General features: G+C 37.9%; 1 protein-coding gene across 2 annotated transcripts; it reads right to left on the minus strand.

Annotated features, from left to right (window-relative positions):
• Positions 1–391: 391 nt before the first annotated feature.
• Positions 392–27,562, minus strand: LOC132838469 (constitutive coactivator of PPAR-gamma-like protein 1 homolog). Of its 2 annotated transcripts, none has more exons than XM_060858792.1 (17): positions 26,828–27,562; positions 24,488–24,734; positions 23,839–23,921; positions 22,665–22,793; positions 22,489–22,579; positions 19,378–19,460; positions 13,545–13,735; positions 12,559–12,643; positions 12,220–12,441; positions 11,864–12,035; positions 9,051–9,300; positions 8,501–8,615; positions 7,126–7,305; positions 6,385–6,568; positions 4,135–4,273; positions 3,538–3,634; positions 392–2,287 (listed from the first exon to the last, which is right to left on the minus strand). In XM_060858792.1, the coding sequence occupies exons 1-17, from the start codon at positions 27,494–27,496 to the stop codon at positions 2,000–2,002; spliced, it is 3,225 nt and encodes a 1,074-aa protein (XP_060714775.1). In that variant the 5' UTR covers positions 27,497–27,562; the 3' UTR covers positions 392–1,999. The 2 variants fall into 2 exon arrangements, with proteins under 2 accessions (XP_060714775.1, XP_060714773.1); XM_060858790.1 differs by having other exon boundaries at positions 7,096–7,305; positions 26,828–27,561.
• Positions 27,563–27,698: the final 136 nt, after the last annotated feature.

Consider the following 27,698-nt stretch of genomic DNA (forward strand, 5'->3'; position numbering starts at 1 on the left):
CGAATTCTGAGTATGGGTCACCATACTTAGCTGTATGTCACGTCACGTCAGTTTTTTTTCCCACTTAATGGCCATTATGGCAAAAACCAACATTATATGCAAACAATTTTCCCATAATTTCAACACCAAGCTTTGTCTTCCCAGTGAAACATGTACTGCAGTTTGATCACATACTTGCTAAAGCTCAGCACAAGTGGCATTGATCTCAAAAAAGAGGGACTGTAAATTTGCAGAGGAAAATCAAACCTCGTCTTCGATCTAAATAGCAAAAGTAAATCATTCATCTTCATTTACTAATTTGTCCTTATATTATTATTATTTAACATGTTATATAATAATTTAACATGAAAGAGACTTAAAATGCACAAATGAAAAAATATTCACACAAGAATTATACTAAAAGAATAGACTTTTATTAAGCATTGTAAGTTGCATTCAATTTTCTTCAAATACATCACACCACAAGCCATCAACAATCACTCAAACCCAACAGTAGATCATTCTTTGACACCCTATGAGCAAGGAAGAAACTCCGACCAACTTACTTAAGGTAGCCTATTTAGTCTTGCGGGCAGGGAAATACACCATATTTCTGATCACTAATGTGCAATGGAAGGCATCAGGAAGATTAGGTGGAAAACTTGAAGTAATGATTCATTCAAGTAATGAATCTTATTCAGAAGTACAATAAGCACTGAAAACACTAAACAAAACACCAAAATGATCCCACAGATTACCTGCTGAGGCTAAACTCTCAAAATTGGAAGGTCATATAATTTCACTGCTTTGTTTTCCAGCTAAGAAAAGGGGAGGGAACGGGAAGGGCTGGGCATTTAAAGACTGAAACTTTTTTCTGCCCAGAGATCCCCACCCCCCCCACCCCCCGCCCCGCTGGCTAACTTGAATGCAGAAAACGGCAACAAAGTACAATAACAGATACAGATATGGATGAGCATACCAGGGTTAACAATATTTAAAATGGCTAGATAACATCTGATATTTTGGAGTAAATGCAACAGAGGTCAATAATCACAAAAATTGAAGGTTAGCTCAAATCAGTTAATGACTAACAGTTAACACCTTTAAAAGGACTATTACTGATTATTAGCCTTTTTAAGATTTTGCAAATGAGCACAGTACTTGTAGAGATGGAAGAAAAAGGACAACATGCATAACTACACACCATTTTTAAAGTTGAACCATGCAAAATGTTGCTGAAACCATCATACTAATGTTGTACAATTGATTCAAGGAACCACACTAATATTGATGCCTGGCAATTCTTGACAAAGAAAAGAATGGCATTTGTCATTGGCTCTTTTGCAACTTTTCTAAGATTTTTCTGTTTCTTGACTGTTCTTACAACACTTGAAGCATGACACTGAGATCATCAAAACTATGCTGCAGTATTTATTCTATTTACTTTATTTCCAAACACTTCTGCACATTTTAGCTAAACCCACAGTGATGACCCAGTGAGAAATGTGTTCGTGCTTCTCTTTATTCTTGTGTTTTGAGTTTCACTTCTTAAAAGAAAAAAAAAAGCATTTACTGTGACAACACAAAATCAGTTACAATGGCAAATATATATGGTGCCAACTACTGGTAAAATGTCTCAACATATGAGTATAAAAAGTCTGCCAAAATGATTTTTGGCTTCAGCAATTCAGGAGAATGTAAAATAAAATGTCTGTATAAGCAGTTTGAGACAGGTAATTAGTGAGGAGGGAGTAGACATAACTCCTTATATACTGCTAGTATTCTATAACTGGTATACTTTTATGTCTATACTTTTATTGAGAACGTTGAAATTTTAAAGTCATGTACTTGCTTGCTGACATCAAAGAGGGATTCCCAAAATAATAATAATTATTCATACAGTAAGTCCTTATTAATCACTTTTTGGAGAGGAAAAGGTACACCAACTGTAGGCTTTCCATCTTTCCAGATTTTCCTAAACCTGAACCTTCCATCTTTCACCCTCTCTATAAAAATAGGTTTACTCTTCTGTTTTTAAGACAGCAGTGCTCAGTACTTCGTCTCTGTGGCACTCACTGTCTGTATTTAGTGCAGTTAAATGAGGACTCATATTGCACATTTTGGAGTCGTTACTAAAGGCACTTTCTGGTTGGTTGGGAGCTACTTTGTTCCCATTAAGCTCCGCCTTTTTGCCCTCCACCCCGTTTTCAGCCACGACAGACCCATCAGACGAGGTTTTGCTCTCTGCATTGGGTTTCTTCCATTCTTTCCCTACGTCATTGGTGGAGTTAGCATATACAGGTTTACTCTGGAAAACAGGAACCCCATTATGACTTAATTAATTTAAATAATAAAGAATGCAAATTTGAAATAATCATTTCAACATTATGTATGCTAGTAAAAATAATGATAATGCCATGTTCCTATATAATCTGAAGTTGCAGTGAGTTAATAATGTAATGTGATTAGCATAATATTCTAGTCCATGAAAAATCCCTCCTGCTATGGCATCTTTAGATTTTTTTTCTATATTCACAGTTTACTTTAATAGGAATACCTGTACATCTGCTCATTTTATGCAATTATTCAATCAGCCAATCATGTCAGGCAAACTATTTCTGAAATACTCAAACCAGCATATAGGGCACCGACAACCATGCCACAGTTAAAGCTCACACATTCTGAACCTGATTCTGAAGTTTACATTAACTGAAGCTCATGAAGTGTCTGCATGATATTATACACTGCACTATTGCCACATGATTTGCTTATTAAATTATATCTGCATTAATATCTGCATAAATGAGCAGGTGTACAGGGGTTCCTATTAAAGCGCATGGTAAAAGTTGTATAGTTCTGAAAAGAACAGGTTTTCCCATTTGCATGCATCTCAAGTACAAGTAAAGTTCTAGCATTTTAAAATCTGGTTAGCCAGTTAGTTAAGTGACAAAGAACAAAACTTCAATCGAAAGATTCTATTTAAAAATCAGTGAAAAACTGACACACTGATTTTCACACTGCCTGAACTGCTTTTTATTAAGTCTAATTAAATGTAAAATGTATTAGATATATAAAAATGATAAATATGACCAAGATTATATCTATATTAATTAGACTGACAGGATATTAAGATGATCTTATTTAAAAAAGCATTAGGAACAGGTTTGTATTAGGAATAGGTTTATATTAGGAATAGGTTATAATTATATTTTTATTTTATAATACTTTTTTTTTAAAGAAAATATAGTTAATTATATATTATAACTATTGCAAACATTAATTATATTTTAAGTATTAGTTTGTCAGCCAAATTTTTTTTTGTCAGTCCCATATTTTAATTAAAAAAAGTCCCATATTATAAATGAAAAAAACATTTGTCCACTGCTATCTGTACAGTGTCTAAGTCTGTTTCAATTAGATTATGGCACAAATGTACCATGATAAACTGGAAAGCCAGTATGAACAAACTAAATAGTTTAGACATGTGTCCAAGACAACATGATCAGAGCATGACCTTCACTGTAAAAGGATGGGAAAATAATGATTAGTGAAACTAACCTGGTGTAATCCCTGACTTTTGAAACCTCTGCCAAGGTATCTGACTCCTCGACCAAAGCTCCTTATAAGAGGGGTTGAAATCACACCTCTTGGTCGTCTACGCAAAAGAAAAAAGGTTAAATTTCATGTAAACATTATGGAGATATGCAAGTGTTGTTGTAAACAGGACAGCATAACCCCAATCCTGCAGGGACAGAGTCTAGATTTTCCCTTCTGTAACACACACATGATGGCTGCACTTCAAAATCAGATATTTATTATACTAAAAAAACAGAAAGGAGTGAGAATGAAAGTGAAAATCAAAGACATTAATACTTTTTTTTACACAACTAAAGATAACTCAGAAAAACACATGAGATCTAAATTCCTTAAATTTTGTAAACAATTCGCCAAAGTATTATACATATTATTGCTAGAAAGACATTCCGTTCATGCACAGCCCTAACTAAATCCAATAATTAAATTGTAGGCTAAATCGTTTGAGCAGGAAAATCAGAATCAACACCAAATTGAGTTGGGATATGAGCAAAGGACACATTTATAAATTTGTTTAAAATAAACTCGTGTCCCGTTAAGTAAAACATCACTAGAACTCACCCTCTGCTTGGTCCTCCAACTGATACAACCTGAATAGGAAAGGAACCCCGGCCCCTGCCCCGGCGAGAGCCTGCCCACTGACCGACCACTGTGCCAGCAATCTCAAGTTTGCCCCCTTGTGACGGGATAGCCTGCAGTCCTGATCACAAATACACAGTTCAGTCATTAATAGCACTGCTTGTTATTAAAAAAGTTCAGACATCTCTGTAATGTTCTCCATTTCGATTCTTAAAGCAAACACCATTTTGTCTAACACGATCTAATTATTAAATCTATTTATTGTAAGGCAGGGCTGGGCAATAAAACGATAATGATATGTATCGCGATAGACACGTGATCAATATCAATAAAAAATGTGATATATTTTTCTCAAACATCGGAGACACTACCTTTAAAAGAACGGTAATAAAAATTACATTTCCTTTTTTTTCCGCAAAAAAAAAAAAATGAACGTTTGTTCAATATTTTTTATTCTTTTTTTTTTTTTTGAAAATGAGTCGGAGCGACAAACTAAACAAAAATCAAAACAAACGTGTAGCCAATGAGCAGAAAGGGGTGGGTCTTGTCAATATGCGGCGAAGAGAGTGTTCAGTGTGCATGTGTGACATTAGCAGAAAGCGGTTTTAACATTCACATGGAGGATAAAAACAAAAAATAAGAAAGAGAAGAAAGGCTTACGATAAGGCAAGAAGTAGGACCGTGTTAATATAGGATCAGCTTTCCAGCGCTGGAGAGAACTGAAGGAGCAGGAAGTTGGCCACATATTCACAGATTGGAGTTTCCCGAGTCAATAACTCCTGAGCTAAATGCTGTTACTACACAAATAACACCTCTTTTCTATCGTAGTAATGTAGAGAGGCAGCTACAACCGCGTTTTGTGTAGTAACAGCGTTTAGCTCAGGAGTTATTGACTCGGGAAACTCCAATCTGTGAATATGCGGCCAACTTTACTTAAGACGCCGAGGTTGCTTTTTCCTTCTCGATAGGTGAGTAACGTTGGTTTTGCTTTGTTTCACAGAACTAATATATGCCGTCCTTTGCATGATTATGCTTGTGTGTCATCTTTGCGTGTTTGTTTATCTGCAATCGTATTCTTCCCTTCAGCTATGATAAAGACACATTGCTTTCCGTTAGTTGTCTGGGTTACATATGTATGTGTGGGCGGAGCTATCAATACAGGGGTGGGACCCATTTGGGTTAGGGGTGTGTTTGTTTTGGTGATTTCAAATGTCAGCATTGGCTTTCAAACATCGGAGACTCTACTTTTAAGTTCTTGATCGTAAATTTTATTCTTCGTCGGAAGAAAAATGAGGTTGCGAAGCAAGTTTGGTTGCATTAACAAAGGCACTCACTCTCTGGTAACCTAGCAACGTAGGGAGTGACACGCTAGCACCCAATCATGTAACAGTATCATCTTTGGTTGCACCATGTCGGTGTCTCGTGCTGGTCTGCTGGATTTCTCATCAGTAACCGGCGACTGATAAGCAGGAAATGAGCCGCAGCGAGAGAGGAAATTGTAAATAAAAGAGGAAAAGTCACCTACTTTTTCATATTTCTTCAGGTTTTGTAACAATGTTACTGTACTGTATCAGGTTTGTTTTTTTTATATTACAGATGTATCTCAGTCTACCTCAGTTTTATTTATGTTTACAAAACACAGCATATATTTTAAAACACTTTATTCACCAGAAGGTGAACAGCTAGTGAACTTCCTAGCACTAAACTTGCACTAAATTCTCAGGTTTCTCTATGTTTATATTTAACACTTTGCACTATTGTATTACACTTTTAATACAATTAAGCATTTATTACATTTTCTTTCATTTTGCACCTTAAATGTTAAGAGATAATTGTTAAGTGTTCATTGTGATGTTAGACTTATGTTTACATTTTAATTATTTGAGTTTTCCATGTTTGTTGACATTTCTGTTTTAATAACTGAGGGGATTATGATCAGAGGAAGTTTAAGTTTAAAATAAAAATGTTTAAATGTAATATATTTTTCTCCTGGTCCTTATTTTAAATGGGCCATAAAAAATAATAATTATCGATATCGACCGATATGAAACACTGATATCGTGATACAGTTTTCAGCCATTTCGCCCAGCCCTATTGTCAGGTCAATAACTCTGAAATAAAAGCATTCTCACAGTATCTTATCTAAAATTGTTTTTGCTAAAACAACAGTAAGCTTGAGTCAAAAGCACTCATCAAGTATCAGAACATGCGTAACAGAATTAAATCACTTGCCTGGCATAGACCTGCCTCGCCCTGGTGGAGGGGGCAAAGGTGGAGGTGGGTAGAAGGTGCTTTTGGGGGGGTAGAAGGGCATGACATGCGGAGGTGGGAACGTGAGGGGGTGAGGAGGCCGAGAGAAGTTCAGACCCTCCATAATACTCTGGCGCATCTTCTCCAGTTTGGAGACCAGTTCTACCTAAAATTAAGATGTGCTTAGAGCTCAGTGTCAGATTTTGAAAGGGTTTAGAAATTAGTTGGCATGCTACATAGTGCAGGCATTTTGGGCAATTCTTCCCCATCAAGAATGAGATGTGCAGGTAATTGCATTTAATTATTGTATACATTCAGTGTCAATCTTCAATTTATCTTCCATTCATTTGTATAGCACAGTAAACAATGGACATTGTCTCAAAGCTTTACAGAAACCAAATAAATCTAGAAGACAAATTACAATGTTTAAAATCAAATTGATATTTATATATAAATTTATAAATCTTACATACATTAGGAAAATTCAAGTGACATTAATTCAGGAATATCAATGAAAATATTTTATAATGGATGAAAATAAAAAATATATGTATTTAAATACAGCATCTCATTAAGATAAATGAAGTGAACCTTAGTGAAAAAAACTCTAATGACCTTTTCATTCTTTGCTTCATAAAATCTATTAATTTACCTTCCCCCACTAAAAATTGCGGAAGAGTTATTAATGATTACCTGACCATCACAGAGGTCAAGAAGTGGGACCTTTTCTCGTGTGGCCCCAATCAGCTTGCTCTGCAGCAGCTTGCCATCAAAGTACATCCACGGGCAGCAGTGCTCCCAGGGTATTGGCTGACCACACACGTCATTCACCAGCAAAGCCATGTCTACACCACACATGAAGAGCGCCGCCAGCTGTACACCTCGTGCATCCAGGTTTTCAATCTGGAGACAAAAAAATGCATTGTTAGATTGAAGGGAAAGGGGTCAAATAAATAAAAAGCGAGTGTCCCAATCAAGCAGCAGCGAAGCAATGAGAGGCAGGGAACACAGAACCAAGCACAAGGGGGAAGACAGCCAGCATGAGCAGTCTACAGCAGTCAGCCAAGCAGAACAGAGCAAATACTGAGACTCACTTTCCACACCCACACCACACTTAACCATACACATGGGCTGGGCAATACATAGAAAATAAGTGCAAGATTATACTTATGTTCTAATAATATTAGTGACAATAATATTGATTGCATCACCCAAGTCTAAGTTATGCAAAGCTATGCCTGCACTCAGTGTTATGTGCTTTTTCAGTCTTATAAACCTGGCTTTTTTAAGCAACCCAGAAATGCAGTCAGATCACATCATCTCCTGCTCACTAGGTTTGCCACAAAGGCTTGTATTTAGAGTAAATACCCATTTGAGAACACAGAAGACAGTGAAGTATAAGCATATGAATAAATTATTTTCATTTCATTAAAGTATTCAACTAAATGGGACTAAACAACTAATTAAATGTTAGAAAAGTCTTTGTTCTACATGCTGTAATAACTAAATGCTTCATCTTTTTATTTTACATATGTAATCACTTTATGAGGATTTTATATATGATACCTGCTATAGCTACACTCCTAAGTATTTGTAAAATCACACCTCAGTAGTTTTGTTTTATGTTTTTCTTCTCAAAATGAGCGATGATCATTTCTTAAGCATTAGTGCAGATTAAAAGTCATCGTTGGTTTTCATTACTCAGGCATATTGCCCAGCCCCTTTTGCTTGCTACAGATAAAATAACACAGTGTGAATGGCTAGTAGCAAATGTCCATGTGTACCCATGAACAAATTTAGAAAATAAGATAAAGTGATAAAAATAACAACCACAAGACACAAATTTCTGTATATTCAAAGTCAAAGATGCAGGATCTTTTCCTACAAAGCCAGCTAATATATTAAAGCATGCTTTAACATTATCCACTAAGCAAATTACATTGGATTATGTAGAGGGTCCTGGGAAAGTTTCTGCTCTGTGCTGGACGGGTGATTTCCTTTAAACCCAAACCCAAACATATAATATTGCACTAAAAATAAGTCTTGGACAGTGTGTTTTCCCAGGACATTCCACATACAACAGTCGCAACACAATCACCTTCAGTTCCTGCAGCTGGTCAGGCTCATAAAGTTTAGGAGAAAGTGCTTGGGCTAGGAAAGCGTCAAGTTCGTTACGACGCAAAATTCTTACTCCTGGCCATTGTAACATAAACCTGAAGCAAAACACAAAGGAGTGAAATACAGCAAAGTACAGGAACCAATTAGTTCTCCTGCTGCTAAGAACTGGTTTTCTGGAGGCAGATCGAGCCATACAGCAAAACGTTATTTAATTAATAAATAAAGGAATTCATAAAATCTGATCATCTTTGCAGTTTGGTCAGAGTGGAATTAGAATTAGACTACCTGAAACAAAGAAGTAATCATAAATAATGACCCTAAGTAAATCTGATTGATTTATAAGAAACATTGTGGATATGTGTTTAAACTTCATCTAGAAAATCAAGATGAAGAAAATCAACCACTGAAAGTCTGCAAGTCTTGTGTAATCATCATGAAGGTGAACAGAGAGTATCCTACATCCTATGAAACGTTCACTTTTGGCTGTGATATAGGCCTGCAGCTGTGTGTGTATGCGCGAGTTCTCTCACCGCAGTACGCAGCAGAGCACCATGAGATGAGTGGGCACATTGGCAGGGTTCAGTATGGCTGGTGTATCCGACCTCATGCAGGCCAGGAAAGCCCTTATGCGCCGGTTCTTGTCTTCCACCGCCTTGCCCAGCCACAGTTTTTTCAGGTTGGGACAGGTCCACTCACGGAAGGAAAGGGCCTCAACCAGTTCAGGGGTGTGTGGAGATTTACCCTTGTAGGCTGCCCACTCTTTTATAACAGCAGGCTGATCTGTTTTTAGATGGAAAAGGAAAGTAAAGGGTTGGATTTCTGTGGCTGCTGGCATATTTTTACTGTGGTCATTTGTTCCTTGTGCAAAGTTGCTTACAATCATGTTGCACCTACAGAAAGGCACTAATAAGTACTTAAATTAAAAGTACTTATTTTAATGGACAATAAATCACATTATTTTCTGGTCTTCAACTTCCCATGATTGGCAAGCCTGAGCTCATGATAGTGTGATTCTTGGCTGACAGGAGAGGAACCCGTTGTGGTCTGCTGTCGTATCCCATTCACCTCAAGGTCTGGTGTGTTGTACAAGTTGTGTCATGTCAAACCAGTCTGCTCAGTCTATTCTGATCTCTTATCAACAAGGTATTTCAGCCTGCAGATTCTCTGCACTCAGGAATTTTGTGTAAACTCTAGAGAAAGCTGTGTGTGAAATTCCCAGGAGATTCTAAGTTTCTAAAATACTTAAACCAGGTCATGTGACAATGATAACCATACCACATTAAGACTGAGGCTTTATAAATTCTTCTACTTCCTGAAGTTTGAGATGAACATTGACTAAAGTTCTTAAGCTGTATGTGCATGATTTTATGCATTGTATAGACAGCTTTCAGAGGTGGACTTGCTGGTGTGTTTTGGATAATTGTCCTGCTGCAGAACCCAAGTTTGCTTCAGCTTGAGGTCACAAACAGAAGGCCGCACATTGTCCTTTAGGATTTTTTGGTAGACAGCAGAATTCATGGTTCCATTTATCACAGCAAGTCTTCCAGGTCCTGAAGCAGCAAAACAGCCCCAGACCATCACACTACCATCACCATATTTTACTGTTGGTATGATGTTCTTTTTCTGAAATTCAGTGTTACTTTTACGCCAGATGTAATGGGACACACACCTTCCAAAAAGTTCAACATTTGTCTCATCATTCCACAGAGTACTTTCCCAAAAGTCTTGGGGATCATCAAGATCACGTTTTCTGGCAAAACCGAGACAAGCCTTTATGTTTGTTTTGCTCAGTAGCAGTTTTCATCTTGGAACTCTGCCATACAGGCCATTTTTGCCCAGTCTCTTTCTTATGGTGGAGTCATGAACACTGACCTTAACTGAGGCACGGGAGGCCTGCAGTTCTTTGGATGTTGTTGTGGGGTCTTTTGTGACATCTTGGATAAGTCGTTGCTGTGCTCTTGGGGTAATTTTGGTCAACCGGCCACTCCTGGGAAGATTAACCACTGACTGTTCCATGTTTTTGCCATTTGTGGATAATGGCTCTCATTGTGGTTCGCTGGAGTCCCAAAGCTTTAGAAACGGCTTTATAACCTTTCCAGACTGATAGATCTCAATTACTTTCTCTCATTTGTTCCTGAATTTCTTTGGATCTCGGTATGATGGGTAACTTTTGAGGAACTTTTGGTCTACTTCACTTTGTCAGTCAGGTCTTTAGTGCCCCTTTTCCACTGAGGCAGTTTGAGTGCTGGTTCGGGGCCAGAGCCTAATTTAGAACCAGTTCTTTCTTTTTCGACAGCCAAAGCACCGGCTCGGAATCAGGAAAAGTGGTTCTTAAGTAGCACCAAAACGTTGCTGGTCTAGACTTAAGAACCGCTTGTGTCAGGAGCTGTGGGCGGGGCTACTGTTAGCACATTTGATAATGTACCTTAAGTATACTAATGTTTAATACACTTTACCGCAATATGAACAATTATCAGCACACATGATAGCAGGTAGGTACATGCTAAGACTAACTTTTTTCTGTGTTAATGATAAAATAATGTTATGTACTTTCTCGATTACAACCTATGTTTATACAGATTACATGGAGCTGCATATACACGTTGCGATTACAACCTCCGTTTATACCTCCGTTTATACAGATTACACGTCACTGCGTTTGGATGCCAGTGTACTGTAGGTTCACAAAGCCATGAGCATTAACAGTAAAGCAACATCCGCCATTGTTGATGTGTTTGTGTTTGCTGCTGTTGCACTAACGTTGCTGTGTAACGTGACACGTATACAGTGACGTCAGACTCGGCTCTGTGATGGCTCTCTAACCGATGGAAAGGCAAACCGGTTCTTAGAAGGTTCACCAGTGGAACTTTGAACCAGCACTAGCTCTGAACCAGCACCCGGTTCTTTTTGGTGGAAAAGGGGTACAAGTGATTTCCTGATTGCGAACAGTTGTGGCAGTAATCAGGCCTGATAAACCATAGTTATGTTTTAAACACTTTTTCACACAGGGCCATGTGGGTTTGGTTTTTGTTTTCCCTTAATAATAAAAACCTTCATTTAAAAACTGCATGTTGTGTTTACTTATGTTATCTTTGACTAATATTTAAATCTGTTTGATCAGCTGAAACATTAAAGTGTGACAAACGAACAAAAAAAAAAAATACAAAATCAGGAAGGGGCAAACACTTTCACACCACTGTATAGCTACATCAACATACGTTTACAATATACCAGCAAATCTCTAAACCGGATCCAGGCAACATGTGGGCCACACTAAAACATTTCTGACAAAAGCAAAGGAGGATGGGTAATTAATTATATGTTTGCAGTGTATGCTCCTTACATTCTGGGAGGCGATTTCTTCTCATTGCCTGCCTCTCCGCTTTCTTCTTGGCCTCAGCCAGGCTGAAGAGCACACCATAAACATACTGGCGGATAGGTCGGTACAGCTGCACAGCCGATGGCAGCTCCTTATTAGCTTCATCTTCAATTGCAACTGACAACTTTATCTCTCCCTGAATGAACAGATGAAAAACCAGGCTGGCAGTCACTTGTGAGGACATGACATCTACAACTAAATGAGGATTCATCAACCTTTAATTCTCAAAGCTTGACAAGGTCTGCTTGTGATTAATAAATGTACACAAGATTCTGTATATATTTAAAGCTCATATGTGATGTTACAGCCTGAAAACAGACCTTAGTGAGAATGTGGTAGATGTAAGGGTGCATGAGGCCCTTCTTGTGTCTGTGTTCAGCTACTCGCAGCACCTCAGGTGCCACCAAAGGCAAAGGTGGCGTGGTGATGTCCATATGGTTTCTGGTTGGCATTGAGAGTAGAGACGGAATCTGGGCATTGACACCATGATGACCTTGGACCTCTGTGCCTTGACCCATAGGGGAGGTCACAGAAGGCTCAGACTGTATGAGAAGAAAGAATAGAGCATTATGTGAGAAGGAAATTACACTACTGCGTTATACACATCTCAACTGAGATCAATTAACAACATTTCACTGCTGGATATGTGCATCACCCACTTTATTTTGGTCCTCAAGGTCTCCCTCTGGCACACTGTTCACCTGATCTCTTTGTTTGTCCCATCCTTTATGGTCACTTATATGACTGAAAACAAAGATAATTAAAAATAAGTAAATAATAAAAAGCGCTGAGGTTTTTAAACTAAAAGGTTTTAAACGACTTTAGTCAGTGGACAAACTTGGAGTTAGCACAAAAAAGTTTATATCAAAAATATGTTACAACTTTCTTTTGCAATAGACTATAGTATTAGAAATCGTAGTATTATAACAACAGGCAGGAAGGCAGACAAATTACTCTCTGAAAGTGGAAGAAAGCATGATCTCACAAAGGCAGTATATAAAAGATTACTACTTGTTTTGAAAAATAGATTTTAAAGAATATTATTATTAGTGGTAGTAGTATAATTCCATTCCATTATAGATGTGGTCTTTTCTGTTGATAAACCATAAATGCACTCTAAACTTATACTCTGGGGTAAAGGGTCACAAGAGTGACTTGTCTGCATTAAGCACTAAAATCAGAAAACATTAAAAATGTATTCATGAATAAGAACCAAAAGTACTAACTTAAAATCACTATCAAATTACTAGTGATTTGAGATCCAAATAAAATATTAGATCTTGCCTTTGTCTGCTATTTTAGATTTTAGAGTATATATATATATATATACACATATATATATATATATATATATATATATATATATATATATATATATATATATATATACATACATACATACATACATACATACATACATACATACATATATATATATATATATATATATAAAATTATTTATTTATTTTTTTACGCATTACGTTGGGTCTGAAGAATCATGACTGATTTACGGATTATCAAATGACACTCTTTAATGCCCCCATCTCAATATAAAAGCAAAAAATAATACCATCTACGACATTGGCAGAAAGCACTTTGCGGTAAAAGTTGCAGTGGGAGCTTTCTCAGACATTTGACTACTCACTTGGCAGTAGAGCCGTTGTTTTCCTCATTTTCAGATGATGAAGTGGACGAGGCATTGAAGACCATCTCGACAGGATTTGGAGAAGCCCGCTCATATAGCGGTGTGTGCTGCTTGCCGTTGTGTGGAATGTTGCTGAAGCTATTCTGATCCGAGGGCCCTTTAGCCATCAACCCAGAGGAGTTCTGCTGGCTCTGAGAATGAAATGGAGAAGAACAAGGACAATGTAATTCATTGTCTGACGGTTATTTTGAATTGGCCAGAAGTAACAAGCACAGGTTTGTTCTTTGTACTTGTACTAAAGTATTTTGTTTAACAGTGTCATGATGCAATTATAAAATTAAAAGCTTAATCTTCAAATCTGTTAGCTTGCTTAACTAGTTCCTAATGTGACCGTTTTATATGCATTTAGTAACATATTCCTACAGTATATGCTTTATCAACCAACTGGTTTAACCTTGGGACCAAAAGTATACTTTGTTGTATTTTGTTTTGGATTTTCTGGTGAATACACTTCAGTCCATAACAAGGCACCATGCAGACACATTCAGACACATAATCAAACCAATCCACTTAAAGTCAGATTCCGAGGAGGTAGAGTAAAACAGGACAACCCAGAGAACTTGAAGAGCTTTGAGAAAGATGGAGATACTTTTTTCTGTGGTTTTATTTGAGTTTATTTAGTTATTTTATTTTCAAAGCCATGTCAGCATATCAACTATACAGATGGAACAGGAAAAATCTATAAGTGAATTAAATTAAATAAGCTACTGAGGTGGTCATGATTATTAAATAACTGTATGATTGCAATTGTTTGACCCTACTGCCAACATGCTTTCTCTGCATGCATTACGCTAAGCAAATATGAGTGTTAATTTTAAATGACACTTATCTGCCGAGTTTTGCATCACTGAACCATATCAGCGCAATAATACAGCAACAACAGATTTGATATTGAACGCAAAAACAGCACCTGTCTGGGTACATATTGGATTTATACATGACAAAAAAACATGACAAAGACAGTGTGTCGAATATGTAAAAGAGGAATCCAACACCACAAATCATAGAAACCATCTAAAGACACATCATCCCACTGAATTTGCAAGCCATCCACAGCCGCACATACATCCCGTCAGCTGCCAACAGCGGAGACTTTCAAACTTTTAACGAAATATAAACGTGACAGCATTAAACGGAGCACACTGGCAGACAGTGTTATGAGGTACGTTGCGAAGGAGATGCAGCCGTTTAACACGGTGGAAAAAACAGCATTTAAAGAAATGCTCCAGAACTTTGACAAGCAATATGATTTGCCCTAAAAAACATACATTTCCAAAATGGCAATCCCGATTTTTGAACAATCAAGTAAAGAAAGATATCAAAGATCTGAAAAAATTCCTTTTTATTCTGCTACTACAGACAAGTGGTCCAGCTCAAACATCACTCCGTACATGAGCTTTACAGTGCATTACCTCACAGCTGACTCTAGGGTCAAAATGTCTAGAGACAAGGTACACCACAGCTGAAAATCTAGCAGAAACACTTAAATGTATTTTATCAGATTGGGAATTACATGAAAAAAAAGTCCTGCATTACCACAGATAATGGAGCGAATATTGTTGGAGTGGGCAAACCTGGTTGGCTATGGCTATTTGGCTGTCACAAATGCTATAGCTAGTGAAAAAGAGCATACAGCTTGTGCCTAGGACTGTGTAGAAATCTGTTAACCACCTTCAGTATGAGCTGGATAAAAAAAAGAGACCTGAAAAAGGCAGACTGAGACCAACATCCCCTAACATATATCTATCTAACCATCTATCTAATAATTTCAATTAGAGGATTAATGATGATTTAATTTTTAACTCCATTAATTATTATTATTATATATAATTATTATATGTAAGTATGCATGTATGTATGTATAAAATAACTAATATAGTGTAAAGTGATATAATTATTAATCCTTATTTCTAATTGATTCTATCACAAATTTGTATCTGAACTATTTTTGTAAAGTAAATGTGGTTAACAAAACTAAATGTAGTTAACAAAACTAAACTAAAAAATGTGTCATAATTCCTCCAGGATGTCTCTATCCGATGGGGTATGAAGCAAAAAATGATTTACAGAGCCCTGGAACAACTACTTGCAAACAGACGTGCCCTGATTGATGACAGAAAACATGGGTACATGACCTGGTAGGAGGTACAGTATGTGCCCTTGAGTCCATCAATGCAGCACTGAAACCTCTGGCTGATTTCACTGATGTTTTATCAAATTCAAATTTATTTGTACAGCACTTTTAACAATTGTCTCAAAGCAGCTTTATAGAGCATAAACTTGAAACAAAAGGGTAATATATAGATTTATATAATACAAAAATGCAATTAATATTAGATATATTTAAATGTCAGGGGAAAAGTATGTGACAGTGTCTTCCGTGAAGCCGGTGCTGGACCTTTTAAACTTTAAATAGCCCAGCTAAACTTCAAGAGCTCCTGAGAAAGGCTGTCCTTCTTGACCCAAGGTACAGGGGTCACTCTGGAGAAACAGCAATGACACCAAAGACGAGCTTTTAAAAGAGATGAAGATGACAGAGCAAGAGAGGAGGAAGGTGGGAAATGCACTGTAAAAATATTTGATAAATGTTATTCATGTAAATATATATTTTAAGATATATAATTCAAGATAACCGCTGCCCTTCACTCTTTACATTGTCTTAACAAATCATTGACAAAAGATGTGGATATAATACCACCTGCACCAAAAGGGGCTGTGTGATGTACTGCAACACAGAAGAGCTCAACCGTCTACCCATGTGTTCCCAAAAAGAGTGCAAGCTGATGCCAAACTGTCACGGTACCTTCAGGAAGAGGCAATATATACTGCAGAAGATCCTCTGCTATGGTGGCGAGATAATGAATCCAGGTTTCCTTCAATGTCCAAACTGACAAAAAAGTTAATGTGTATTTGTGCAACAAGTACTGCTTCAGAAAGAATGTTCAGTACAGCTGGCAATATTGTGACCCCAGTAAGATGTTGTCTTAAGCCTGAGAAAGTAAACATGCTAGTGTTTCTTTCCTTTAATCTACCAAGCCTTTAAGGAGCAGGATCAGCCTTGTTCGGAAATGTGACAGTTATGGCTTGTTCTGTTATGGTCATAGTTTATTGTGAGTTACTGATTATGTAAATATGGTTTAATTTTGAATCTACAGTCTTTTCTTATGGTACTGTATTGTGCTTCTTTGATTTTCATATTTCTGAACGATACAGTGTATATTATTCACTGAATAAATAACTATATTAAATGTGTGTAGTGTGTTAATTGTATACCGTAAACAATTAATCGTCATAGCCCTAAAACAAACAATTAATCGATAAAGCCCCAAAACAGGCATAATCGCAATTATTTATTTGACAATTAGTCACCCAAATATCATAATTGTGACAGCCCTATAAGCTATTATAAATTAGTACTATCTAGTAATATCATTGTACAGAGGTGCACTGTCTGAATGGAAAACAATTATTTGAAAGAACATAGTTTCACATGATAGTTAAGCTGTTAAAGGACAATGCATGAGCATAACTATCAAATATTATAATTTAAATATGAAAAGTTTATAACATTAGCTTACAGAATTTACTAAGCAGTCTATTCTACAAAAGAGCCCTTAATAATACCTCCCTAACTCCACTACAAGATAAAACTTTTTTGATCAAGTCCTGTTATCTCAACAACTGCATGTCACCTATTGTTTTTGTAATTCTAACTATTTACTGTATTCTCAACACACTCATCATAGAAAGCAAGTAGGGCTGGGCGATAAATCGATTTTAACGATTTACTCGAATGTGTAGTTTACGTCGACTTGTTTGAATGAATATTGGTTAACATCCGCTGACGCTCCCCTCTGGGCTCCCGTAGTTTCAAATGGGCTCAGCCCTCCCCCCGTGCGTTTGCCATAGAGATACAGGATGCACTTATTTCCAGGAAAATAAACAAACAACATGGCAGCGAGCAGGGAAGAACTCGTTCCCAAGAAAGGCACATTGTCATCTGTCATATGGAATTGGTTCGGTTTTGCGGCGTCGGACGCAGAACAAACAACACCCCGCTGCAAAGTGTGTTTAAAGTCTGTTGCTAGTAGGGTTGCAAAGGGGCGGAAAGTTGCCGGTAAATTTCCGGAAACTTTCCACGGGAACTTAATCTGGGGAATTTTGGGAATTTTCAAAATTGGAAACTTTACGGGAATTTATGGGAATTATTTGGAAATATAGGGAAATGTATATAAACTATATCATATACAAACATAAATAAACATTTTGTTTGGTCATAAGCAGACATGCATGAAAGGTAATACAAAATTTAAAAATGACATCTTGACTGATTGTAAGATTGAATTGTAAGTAGAACTTTAACTGATTCTTTCATTGAGTAACACAAAAGCATAATAAACATTATTACGCTTGTAATACACATAAACTTAATTGTAATAAACATATTTCCCTATGATTGCTGTAAAATGAAAGCATCCCCCACTCTTGGCCTTCTAAAAAAAAAAAAAAGTCCCAATCAAAATGTAAAATGAAGCATTTTTTCTCAAGCTTATTAGGTCTCTGCTTCTGTGGTAGTCAAGGCCTCAAAATGGAGGTGAATCCCCCCTTAAGTGATATATGGAGGATTGTTTTTATTTCAGTGAGTGTGTGAGGGAGGGTCATCAAATTATATGTGGTAACACTCCTAATTTACTGCTTAATAAGAGTTAGTAATGTAGTTATTAAGTTTAGGTATTGGGTACAATTAAGAATGTAGAATAAGGTAATGCAGAATAAGGCATTAATATGCGCTTAATAAGCACTAATAAATAGCCAATATTCTATTAATATTCATGTTAATAAGCAACTAGTTAAATGACCCTAAAATAAAGTGTTACTGTGCATGTTATGGAAGAATGCAAGTACATGCAGTGGGTGTGGCCTCAATGGCCCTCCAGTAAGCAGCGTGCTGTGTGCAAGTGACCGAGGAATGCAGGGTACAAGTCAACTTAAATTGCCTTAAATCTTGTTGTTTTAAACAAAATTATGCTTCAAGATTTCTTTAACTACATTTAAGTTCCTTGTTATAGGCAACTCTGCATTTTTTTCCAAATTCTCAGTTTATTTCCATATATTCCCGTTAATTCCCATATATTCCCGTTAATTCCCATGGAAAGTTTCCAGCCTTGAAAATTCCCAGAATTTTGCACCCTAGTTGCTAGCAAAGGACTAATTTACTGCAGCACATTAAACAAAGGCATGCTGTCGAGTGGGAGGAGATGTTGCGCCCTGCAAAATGAAAAAGACCGCGGCAGCACAAGCACACCCGCCAAAAAACAGCCTACCGTCTTAGAAACATTTACAAACTGATTGAATCAGAATCCCAGAACGGAAAATCAAAATAAAGTAAAAACATGTTTTGAACAATTTCTTTGCAATCTGCAGATTGATTTTTCAGTAGGAGGGGGAAAATCGATTTAAATCATAAATCAGGGATTTTTATTTTAATCCATATCACCCATCCCTAAAAGCAAGCCTGGCAATAGACCCCAAAGCCAATAATGTTAACTTTCCAAGTTGTCCATTTGCAAAATCGTTAATGATCATTATGTTACGGATGTATTTTTATGATTTACACTCGCCTTTTGAGCAACTTGTGCACAAAATAAATAAATAAATAAATAAGCAAGCCTAACAACATATTGTGTTGTCATGACCGATGGCTGCGGTGTGTACTTGTACTCAACACTCATATTCACACTGTCTGTAGGTGGGGCATGAGTGTAGCACTCACCACAGGCTGCTGCGGAATGTTGGGCATTGGTGGATATGCGTACAGTGGCAAGGTTTCAGGAACTCCAAGCCGCTTTGGTCTGGCTGCAGGCACACAGAAGAAAAATATACTATAGGATTCAAACAAGACCTTATACTCACCGGTAATTAGAAAAAAAAACAAGCATTCTGTTCTCTTTTTACATACAGTCAAGCCATGCATTCATTACACATTGCCCCTTGCTTTCCTGCCCTTTGGCCTTGTGAGGCAATCTTGAACCCATTCAACAAAAGAATGAGTTATAGTGAAATCTCTACCATCATGAAGCTCATGCACTGCACCTGGAGCCTACAGACACCTATTATTGATAATATGTCACTACTGAAAAGGACCACTGCTGACCCAAACTTACTCACAATAGGAGTTAGATAGAAGACAGTCAAAGATATTTGTAAATTACATTCTAAAATTGTATTGTTTATCCTCTCAGACATTGGTCTACTGTTTTTTGTGCTTTAACATAATACAATGGAACAATGACCACAAATCACAAGTACATTGCAACATAAAGCATAAGAACATACATTATCAAAGGAAAAATAGAAGAATAAATGCATAAATAAAATAAAAAGCAGCCACAGACAAACAATTTAGGTTCATGCTGATATATATATACACACACAGTATATATGTGTATATATATACAGTTGCAATCAGAAATATTCAACCCCCAAAGAGTTTTAAGGATTTATGAATAAAAATCTTTTCAAAGTGCGCGATTCTGCTTTGGATGACTTCTTTATGAGTTAAGTGATGCATAAAATCAACACAGAAAATGTATGATGTAGTATTTGTGTGTAACAGTAAATTTTGTTAAGATAGCCATGTCACAATTATTCAACCCCTATATAATATTGTTATTTTTAAAGCTTTCTGACAGATTTTATGGCCTGAAGTGGAGCTGAAACATCATTAAGCCTTTAGGAACTCTATAACAATCCTTCATTTGCTTCAGCTGTGATGCATATATAAACCCCAACCATGAAGGTGTTCAAGGTGAGTAGCTTCCACAAAAGCTGAGAGAGGAGATTATTTCATCACATCTGAAGGGCCTTGGGTATAAGAAGATTTCCAAAATATTTAACATTCCAAGTGACACCATTGGGAGCATTATAAGGATGTTTAAAACTTATGGAACAGCTGCAAACCTTCCTGGCCGTGGAAGAAAGCCCACAATTTCATCAAGGGCCCTTTGCAACTTAGTCAGGACAGCTAAGAAAACTTGTGACTGCAAGAATGCTACAGGATGACCTGATGAGAGCTGGTACAAGTGCTTCAGTGGCAACTATAAGACATGCACTGAATAATCAAGGACTTCATGGCCAGACCCCAAGACGCAATCCACTCTTGACCTCAAGGAACATCAGGAGTCGACTAGAATATGCCAGGAGGAATTTGGATGAAACTACAGAGGTCTGGGAGACAGTTCTATGGACTGATGAAACCAAACTGGAACTTTTTGGACATATGGACCAGTGGTACATCTGGCGTGCAAAAGGTCAGGCTTATGACCAAAAGAATACCATCCCCACGGTCAAGCACGGAGGTGGGTCATTGATGTTGTGGGGCTGTTTTTCTGCGGCAGGAACTGGCAATCTTGATCGTGTACCTAGCATCATGGATTCCCAGAAATACCAGGTCATTTTAAATAAGAACGTGATGCCTTCTGTTGACAAATTAAACCTTGGTGATCATTGGATCTTCTAGCAAGACAATGATCCCAAGCACACCTCCAAATCAACTAATGCTTGGTTGGGGAAAAGATGCTGAAGCGTCCTGGAGTGGCCTTCTCAGTCACCAGATTTAAATCCAATTGAAAATCTTTGGTGGGATTTGAAGAAGGCAGTTGCAGCACGGAAGCCATAAAACATCACTGAGTTACAGACTTTTGCATATGAAGAATGGGCAAAGATTCCAATCGAGAGGTGTAAGAAGCTTGTCACTTCGAAATCGAAACCGTTTGTTAGAAGTAAAAATCATAAAGGACACTCCACAAGGTACTGAAGCTGGGGGTTGAATAATACTGCACATGCTCATGTGTTACAAGAGTTACAATTTTCATTTAAACTTCAAAGTTAAGTCAACTTCTGTTGTCAAACGAACTCGTATGTATCAAATATTTTTAGTTATTTCACAAGGTTTTTTTTTCTCATTGATTTTCATTGATCTTTTATCAACATCACTATAATGTCTTTTGAGGTGAGGGGGTTGAATATTTCTGATTGCAACTGTATATATGTATACACACACACATATGTGTGTGTGTGTGTGTGTGTGTGTGTGTGTGTGTGTGTATTTGTCAGGCAGTCAAATAACTAACCAGCTGACAGCATCTTAAGCACATATTCTTTCTAAGAGGTTTTGCCATCTGGTAGAGGGTAACTGAAAAAATCCCAGCTAAAGCTAATTTATTTTCATAACACTTTGGAACACTGCCTTACATTCTCACTCAAAGTTTATTACTTGGCACCCACAGGTATGAAGATTAGAGTGTGTGGTGCAGGACAGTAAAAAACAACCAATCTTGTGAAATTCCTCCAAAAGTACTAGATTTTTCCTACCAGAATTACAAAATATTACAACCAGCAGCATTAGAGGTGTGGATTTGAAAATAATCAAAGAATGTTATAACAAAAATCAGTGCATACTAATAAATTACTGCAAAAACATTGTAAAATAAACCCCAAATTCATTCAAGATTTAAACAGTACTGACCACATACAATTTCCAGCTACTTGCAAAATGGAGACCAAGATCAAAATAACATTATTTAACAAATTCTCTAATTTCCCAGTATGTGTTTCTCTACTGCACATTTTTCACCCTAGCAACTCTGATGCAAGAAGCCATTCTGAAGAAGCCTATTTGTATGCATGGGACATAAAACCCATTCCAAAGTGCACACAAGGTCTGGGGGGATAGCAAAAAAATTTCAAGCTTTACTGAGAGGTCTGAGGCTGGGAAACTGCTTAGAAAGACAGAGCTTGTCTGTCCAACCTGGACTTGAGCAAGCCACAAAAAAAACTTGAGAGAGAAAGAAATGCTTAAAAAATGAAGAAAACATGAACTTACCTATATAAGAGGAGGACTGGGGAGGCTTACTAGCAGCTGAATAATACTCCACTGCTTTCTTAAAGCGTACAAGTTTGTCATCAGTCCTGGACTGGAAACAGCCAAGCAAAAAGGTTGACTCAATTTGTATAAGGAAGATTGCTAAAAGGAGATACTAGAGAAACAGGTAGGCATACCTGGGAGTGCTTGAATATGTCTTTAGCAATGGCTTCAAGGTCACTGACATCCTGCAAGTTGTGCACATACTCTGCCACAGCTCTTATCACGACATCACAGGGAGGAAGTACTAGCTGATGGGCACGGACCTAAGACAAATCCAAGTACTTGTCACTGCTCCAGGCCTTTTTCTTGGCATGAAAGCAACAGGGCAAAACACTGATTTTGAATCATTCGGGACCTAATTCTCTCAGAACCAGTAAAAGAATCAGGCAAAAGAGCCACAGAAAACCACAAGAGCTGTGGCAAGAAAAGCACAGAAAAACATTGAGAGTTAACAATCCACTTATATATTGAACCCCTGACATGATGGCTAGTGTTCACATCCCCTGGCTACTTTTACATTTGCATTATTACAACCTGGAACTGAAATGTTCTTAACAGTGATAGCTCATCTGCCTTGCTCATTGATGTGGTGGGAAAAAAAATATGATTTTTGCATTAGTTTGGAAAGTCTGTGCCCAGATATTGTGCCCCATTAAAGTAGGAAATAATAAATAATAATTCAATAATGCAAAAATCTGTTACATGATTTCAGTATGAATACAGTTCCTCTGTCATAATTAGAAAAACCAAGAAGTTATAAGAACAAAGCTCAGGAAGAGTGTCATTCAGGGATTGGTTATATATAAAAAAAATCCCAAAAAACTTGTACAAATCTGCTTAAAGGAGACTATACTGTACAATAAAATTAAGGCAAGGACAGCATTCATGTTACTCCTAAGCAAATCTATTTCAGTTCCAGGTTGTAGCTAAACAAACTGTGGAAAAGTTCAAGGGGTAAACAGTTATGCAAGGTACATAAGTAAATTTCTTTTAAGAAAAAAAATAGAGACAGGAGTTTTGGGCTGAACAAACACATCAGGTTAAAGTTCTTCAACACAGTCCCTGAGAGTTACTTGCCAGACCTCATTTCAGTCGTTACCAAGGAACCTAAGCACCATGGTTTACAGCAGAGGGAATGTAACACAAGGGCAAGTCTTATTTTCAAACATTTGTAAACACTTACAGAGACTCACTTGGTCTTTGAGAACATGCAGGGAAAGTGCATGCAAAAAGCAATTATAATTCAAGGAGGAAAAAAAAAACAAGACTATGAACATACCCTTGTTTTTTAGTGGATGATTACTGTACCTTCAGGGATGCTAAAGGGTGCTCTGGGCCAAGTAAACTCCAGTGAAAGGCAGCAAGATCCTCATCAGGCAAAATGTGATTCCCTGCAAACAAGCAACACACAAAGCACTTTCTAAACAAGGGACAGATCTCCAACTCCTACAGCAAGCGACATATCACTCATGTCACTTGTGGCCATGTAATGACCACTGTTTGTCACTTATTAACATACAGTGCAGTGGATTAGCAGAAAAATCGCATCAGAATTGTATTTTTTCACCATATTTGTGCATCAAACAAACAAAATTACCTGTATTTAGAAACTAAATTTGGGTTTGATTAGAGAACTCAAAACAAGTCATACTAGATGTGCCAAACAATTTTTCCAAGAAACCATCTGAGCCACTTGCTTGCATTTGTAGCTTCATACATAATTTGCAAAAACATTGAGAATATTTAAGGCCAAATGTCGCTTGCCACTAAGTTCTTTACTGCCATCACAAACACTGTAGCGCTGTGGCAATTGTGTACACAGAAAATACATTTTTATTCGCTGATTAGTGTGAACATAGGGTAACCTGAACAAACTGTCAGCTTCATATCCCTCTACTAGTAAAATAAAATTCATCTCAAACTCATTTGAAACTTATTCACTGATAATATAGCTTACCTAAGAGTGAAGCAAAAATTACAAAGCTATTTGGATTGAGATCCAGCTGCTTGGCAACTTCATGCATCAGGTACTGGCTGGTGGTTAGGCTCTTGCCATTACGGCTGAGCTTTAGAGCGTGGGCACTGAAGTAATATGGGATGTTGCACAGACCATAATCAGAATCATAGGCTACCAAGCCATGGAACCCGTTCTCTCTATATAAGGCGATTACTTCCTGATGATGATCCTCAATGCTCTGCACAACCTGGGAAAAGAAACAAACACTACTAAAAAATTTTTATCAAAGATGTAAATTTGATACTTTCAGAATCCCTAAATAATTACTAGCATTTCATTCATAAATAATCAGAAAAGATTTCCATTAACTTCCTACAGGATCACATACCAACCCCCCATTAATTTCTGAACACAAAACAGTTACCATTTTGCAATTAATTTCTGGGTTGCCTGATTAGCTTCAACTTTATTCAATGGCACTTTGGTTTCCTAGAACACCCATAATGCTGTTTTACTACCGGCTGATTAAAATGCCAGTGGGATTGAGCCCTTGCTTCATCTCAAACTAAACTGAGGTATGCAACAGCATTTTAATCCTTTAGTCTGTTCAGCTCTCTGGGCTCTTCCTCTGAACGCTCTGCTCAAATAGATCAGCTTTCAAAGCTCCAACACCATCGTGCTCAGAATCTCAGATTGCCATCTAGGCAAGCCAAGTCTCTGTGATATAAGTAATATGTAGTAAAACTGAACTATAGATCTTTAAACACATTTAATAAATTCTAATAAATCTAACAATATGATATGGTGACAAATGTGTTTGAAATGTTAATTTAAAAAAAAAACAACAACAACATCTGACCATACTACCTACATCTGGCCCTACTCTCCCTTAAACCTGAAAAGATGGCAACTGTTGTACTGTCTAATTTAGGCTTTTAAATGGTAAATCAAAAGCTAAAAACATCAATATATCACAAGCCTAATGAACACTTAATGTAACGAAAGAGGTTTCCGTTAATAGTTAATCAAAAACAGGTCAATACTGATAGCTAAGGAATAATAATAAATAGCAAACGATTTCACATGTGCCTTGGGAAGAGAAAGAACTTGCTTATTCTCAAAAATATTCACTGATGAAATATAAAACAGCATGGTTTCAGATTCCAGGTCTCCTCAACCCTTTCAGGAAAAGACTCAACCCAACCAGCTTAATCAGGGCTTGTTTGTTGTGTGGCCCGGAGTTGTGGACTCAGCTCATGTGATGTCCATCTGTCTGGCCTATCAGTGTGCTGGGTTTCCTATAGTGTCGCCATAAAACTCCTCAAAGTAACCTATCAGAGCAGGACAGAGGCGGGGCGAAACAGACAACCTAATGCCAAGATAATATCCCCACTATTTATTCTGATTACTTTGGTCTTTTGGTGGAGCGACTAATCACAGTTTGAAAATAATGACACTAAAAATGTGAAATGGCTTTAAGTGAAACTAAATATTTTGCGGTTTAAAGACAGATACTGTAGTTAATTTGAAAAATACTCGAGACTTCCTTTTATTGGACAGAGAAGAAGGAAAGGTGGACAATAATTGTTTAAGGACACCGTTTAATCTACATGGAGAACGTGAAAGCATGTATACAACTTTAGCAGCCTATGGACTATAACAAGGCCTAGAATGCTAGCATGTTCTGTGGACAGTTAACTAGCCAGCTGATCGGTTTCAGATGACAGCTTGCACTTGTGTCAGTTGATGATGATGATGATGATGATGTGAGGGCGAATCACTCATCATCTGTATTTAGCTAACAAACTGAACATAACACCATAATGAAGACGATACTTTTAAAAGGTTTAATAGTGCGCTTGCACAGAGACTAAAGGAGAACATATCGCCAAAATCAACAGCTGAAATGCTACTAGCTCAATCTGTCCTACATTAGCAATGTAGAATGAGCGCTTTACTTCGGAGGAAAACGATGATCTCCGTCTGTAACGTAGGCCTCGATCAAATTAGATAGTTTTTTTTCAAAAAAGTGTCATACACGTGTTGACAAGTTATTTGTCATAAGGAAAATGTTGTAAAACCCCGTGAACAAGTGGCTGCTGGTAGCTTCTACAAGTACACAGATAGCTGCTTTGCTAACTACACTGAGGATTTTATGAGGATATCCTGGGAAAACTACATTAACAGCTTTACATTAGGCGATATTTCTTCGTGAACGAGTCAAATTCAGGCTCGTTGCCGCGAAATACTACTGTAGCTCCAAAGGAAAACTAGTCACAAGTGTAACTGTCATGAAACTAATGTACTCCTGTTAAGTGACGCTAACGGTAGCTAACTTACTTCAATCCGGAATCTGAGGAGCGCCAGGCGGATGCAGTGTGCCATACACACAGGCGGTAGGAACCAGACTTTGGGTGGCGGGGTTCCCTTGTTCTGGACGTGGCTGACAATCTGCTGCGCGGTCTGCCGCTCGTTCACCTGACGCTTCACCCACTCGTGCAGGCGGCCCTTCTCCAGCGCACCGTTGAAGCACACCTGCAGCTGGATGTTTCCGCTGAAGCAGGCCTTGGCCAGAGCAGCCAGGTAGCCGAGCATGTGGTTCCACTGGCCGCCACCGACCCAGTCGGTGTAGAAGCCGCCGTAGAGCCGGTGCACGCAGTTCTCCGCGTCCACTAGCAAGCGCAACGGGCCCTGTGGCGGCCTCTGCCTGCCGCCTCCCACCAGACTCCCCCGCGCCAGCTTCTGCAGCTCCACCGGCACCACGGCGCTTGGGCAGTGCTTCTCGATGTACTCCTGAAAGCCTTGCACACCCATGACTGCTGAGGGGGGAAGTAAGTCAAAATAACGAGGAGTTCCAAGCAGCCTCTGCCTCACACTCTCGCCTACGCTGAAAACAAAACAAATATTGCCAAGGATGGAATTGATGGGTCCGAAATTATTCAAATCAAGATTTGTTATTATTTTTGGTGAGTTGTGGGGGTATTTTGGTTCATGGCCGCTGGCCGCCATGTGCAGTCCTACGGAGCCATGTCTGTGGTCTAGAGCGCAGTGAGCTGAGCTGAGAGACGGAGCAGAGTGACGAAACACGGGGGCGGAGACTGACCATGACGTTATTAGGGACCAATCTCAAACGGCGCCCTATTCTGTATATTAGTGCACTGTACATGCTATCTAATGAAAGCTTCGTTCAGACCCAACATAGAATGTTATG

The sequence above is a fragment of the Tachysurus vachellii genome, chromosome 22 (assembly GCF_030014155.1).
Source record: "Tachysurus vachellii isolate PV-2020 chromosome 22, HZAU_Pvac_v1, whole genome shotgun sequence".
In the NCBI taxonomy this organism is placed as follows: Eukaryota; Metazoa; Chordata; class Actinopteri; order Siluriformes; family Bagridae; genus Tachysurus; species Tachysurus vachellii.

What these genes read in the sequence shown, in the direction of transcription:
- LOC132838469 (XM_060858790.1), bottom strand. Translation starts at nt 27,496, where the DNA reads ATGGCGGCCAGCGGCCATGAACCAAAATACCCCCACAACTCACCAAAA. An exon ending in ACATATTCAAGCACTCCCAG is followed by an intron (nt 22,580 to 22,664) that starts GTATGCCTACCT and finishes GGCTGTTTCCAG; the next exon opens with TCCAGGACTGATGACAAACT. An exon ending in AAAGTCAGGGATTACACCAG is followed by an intron (nt 2,288 to 3,537) that starts GTTAGTTTCACT and finishes CCTGTTTTCCAG; the next exon opens with AGTAAACCTGTATATGCTAA.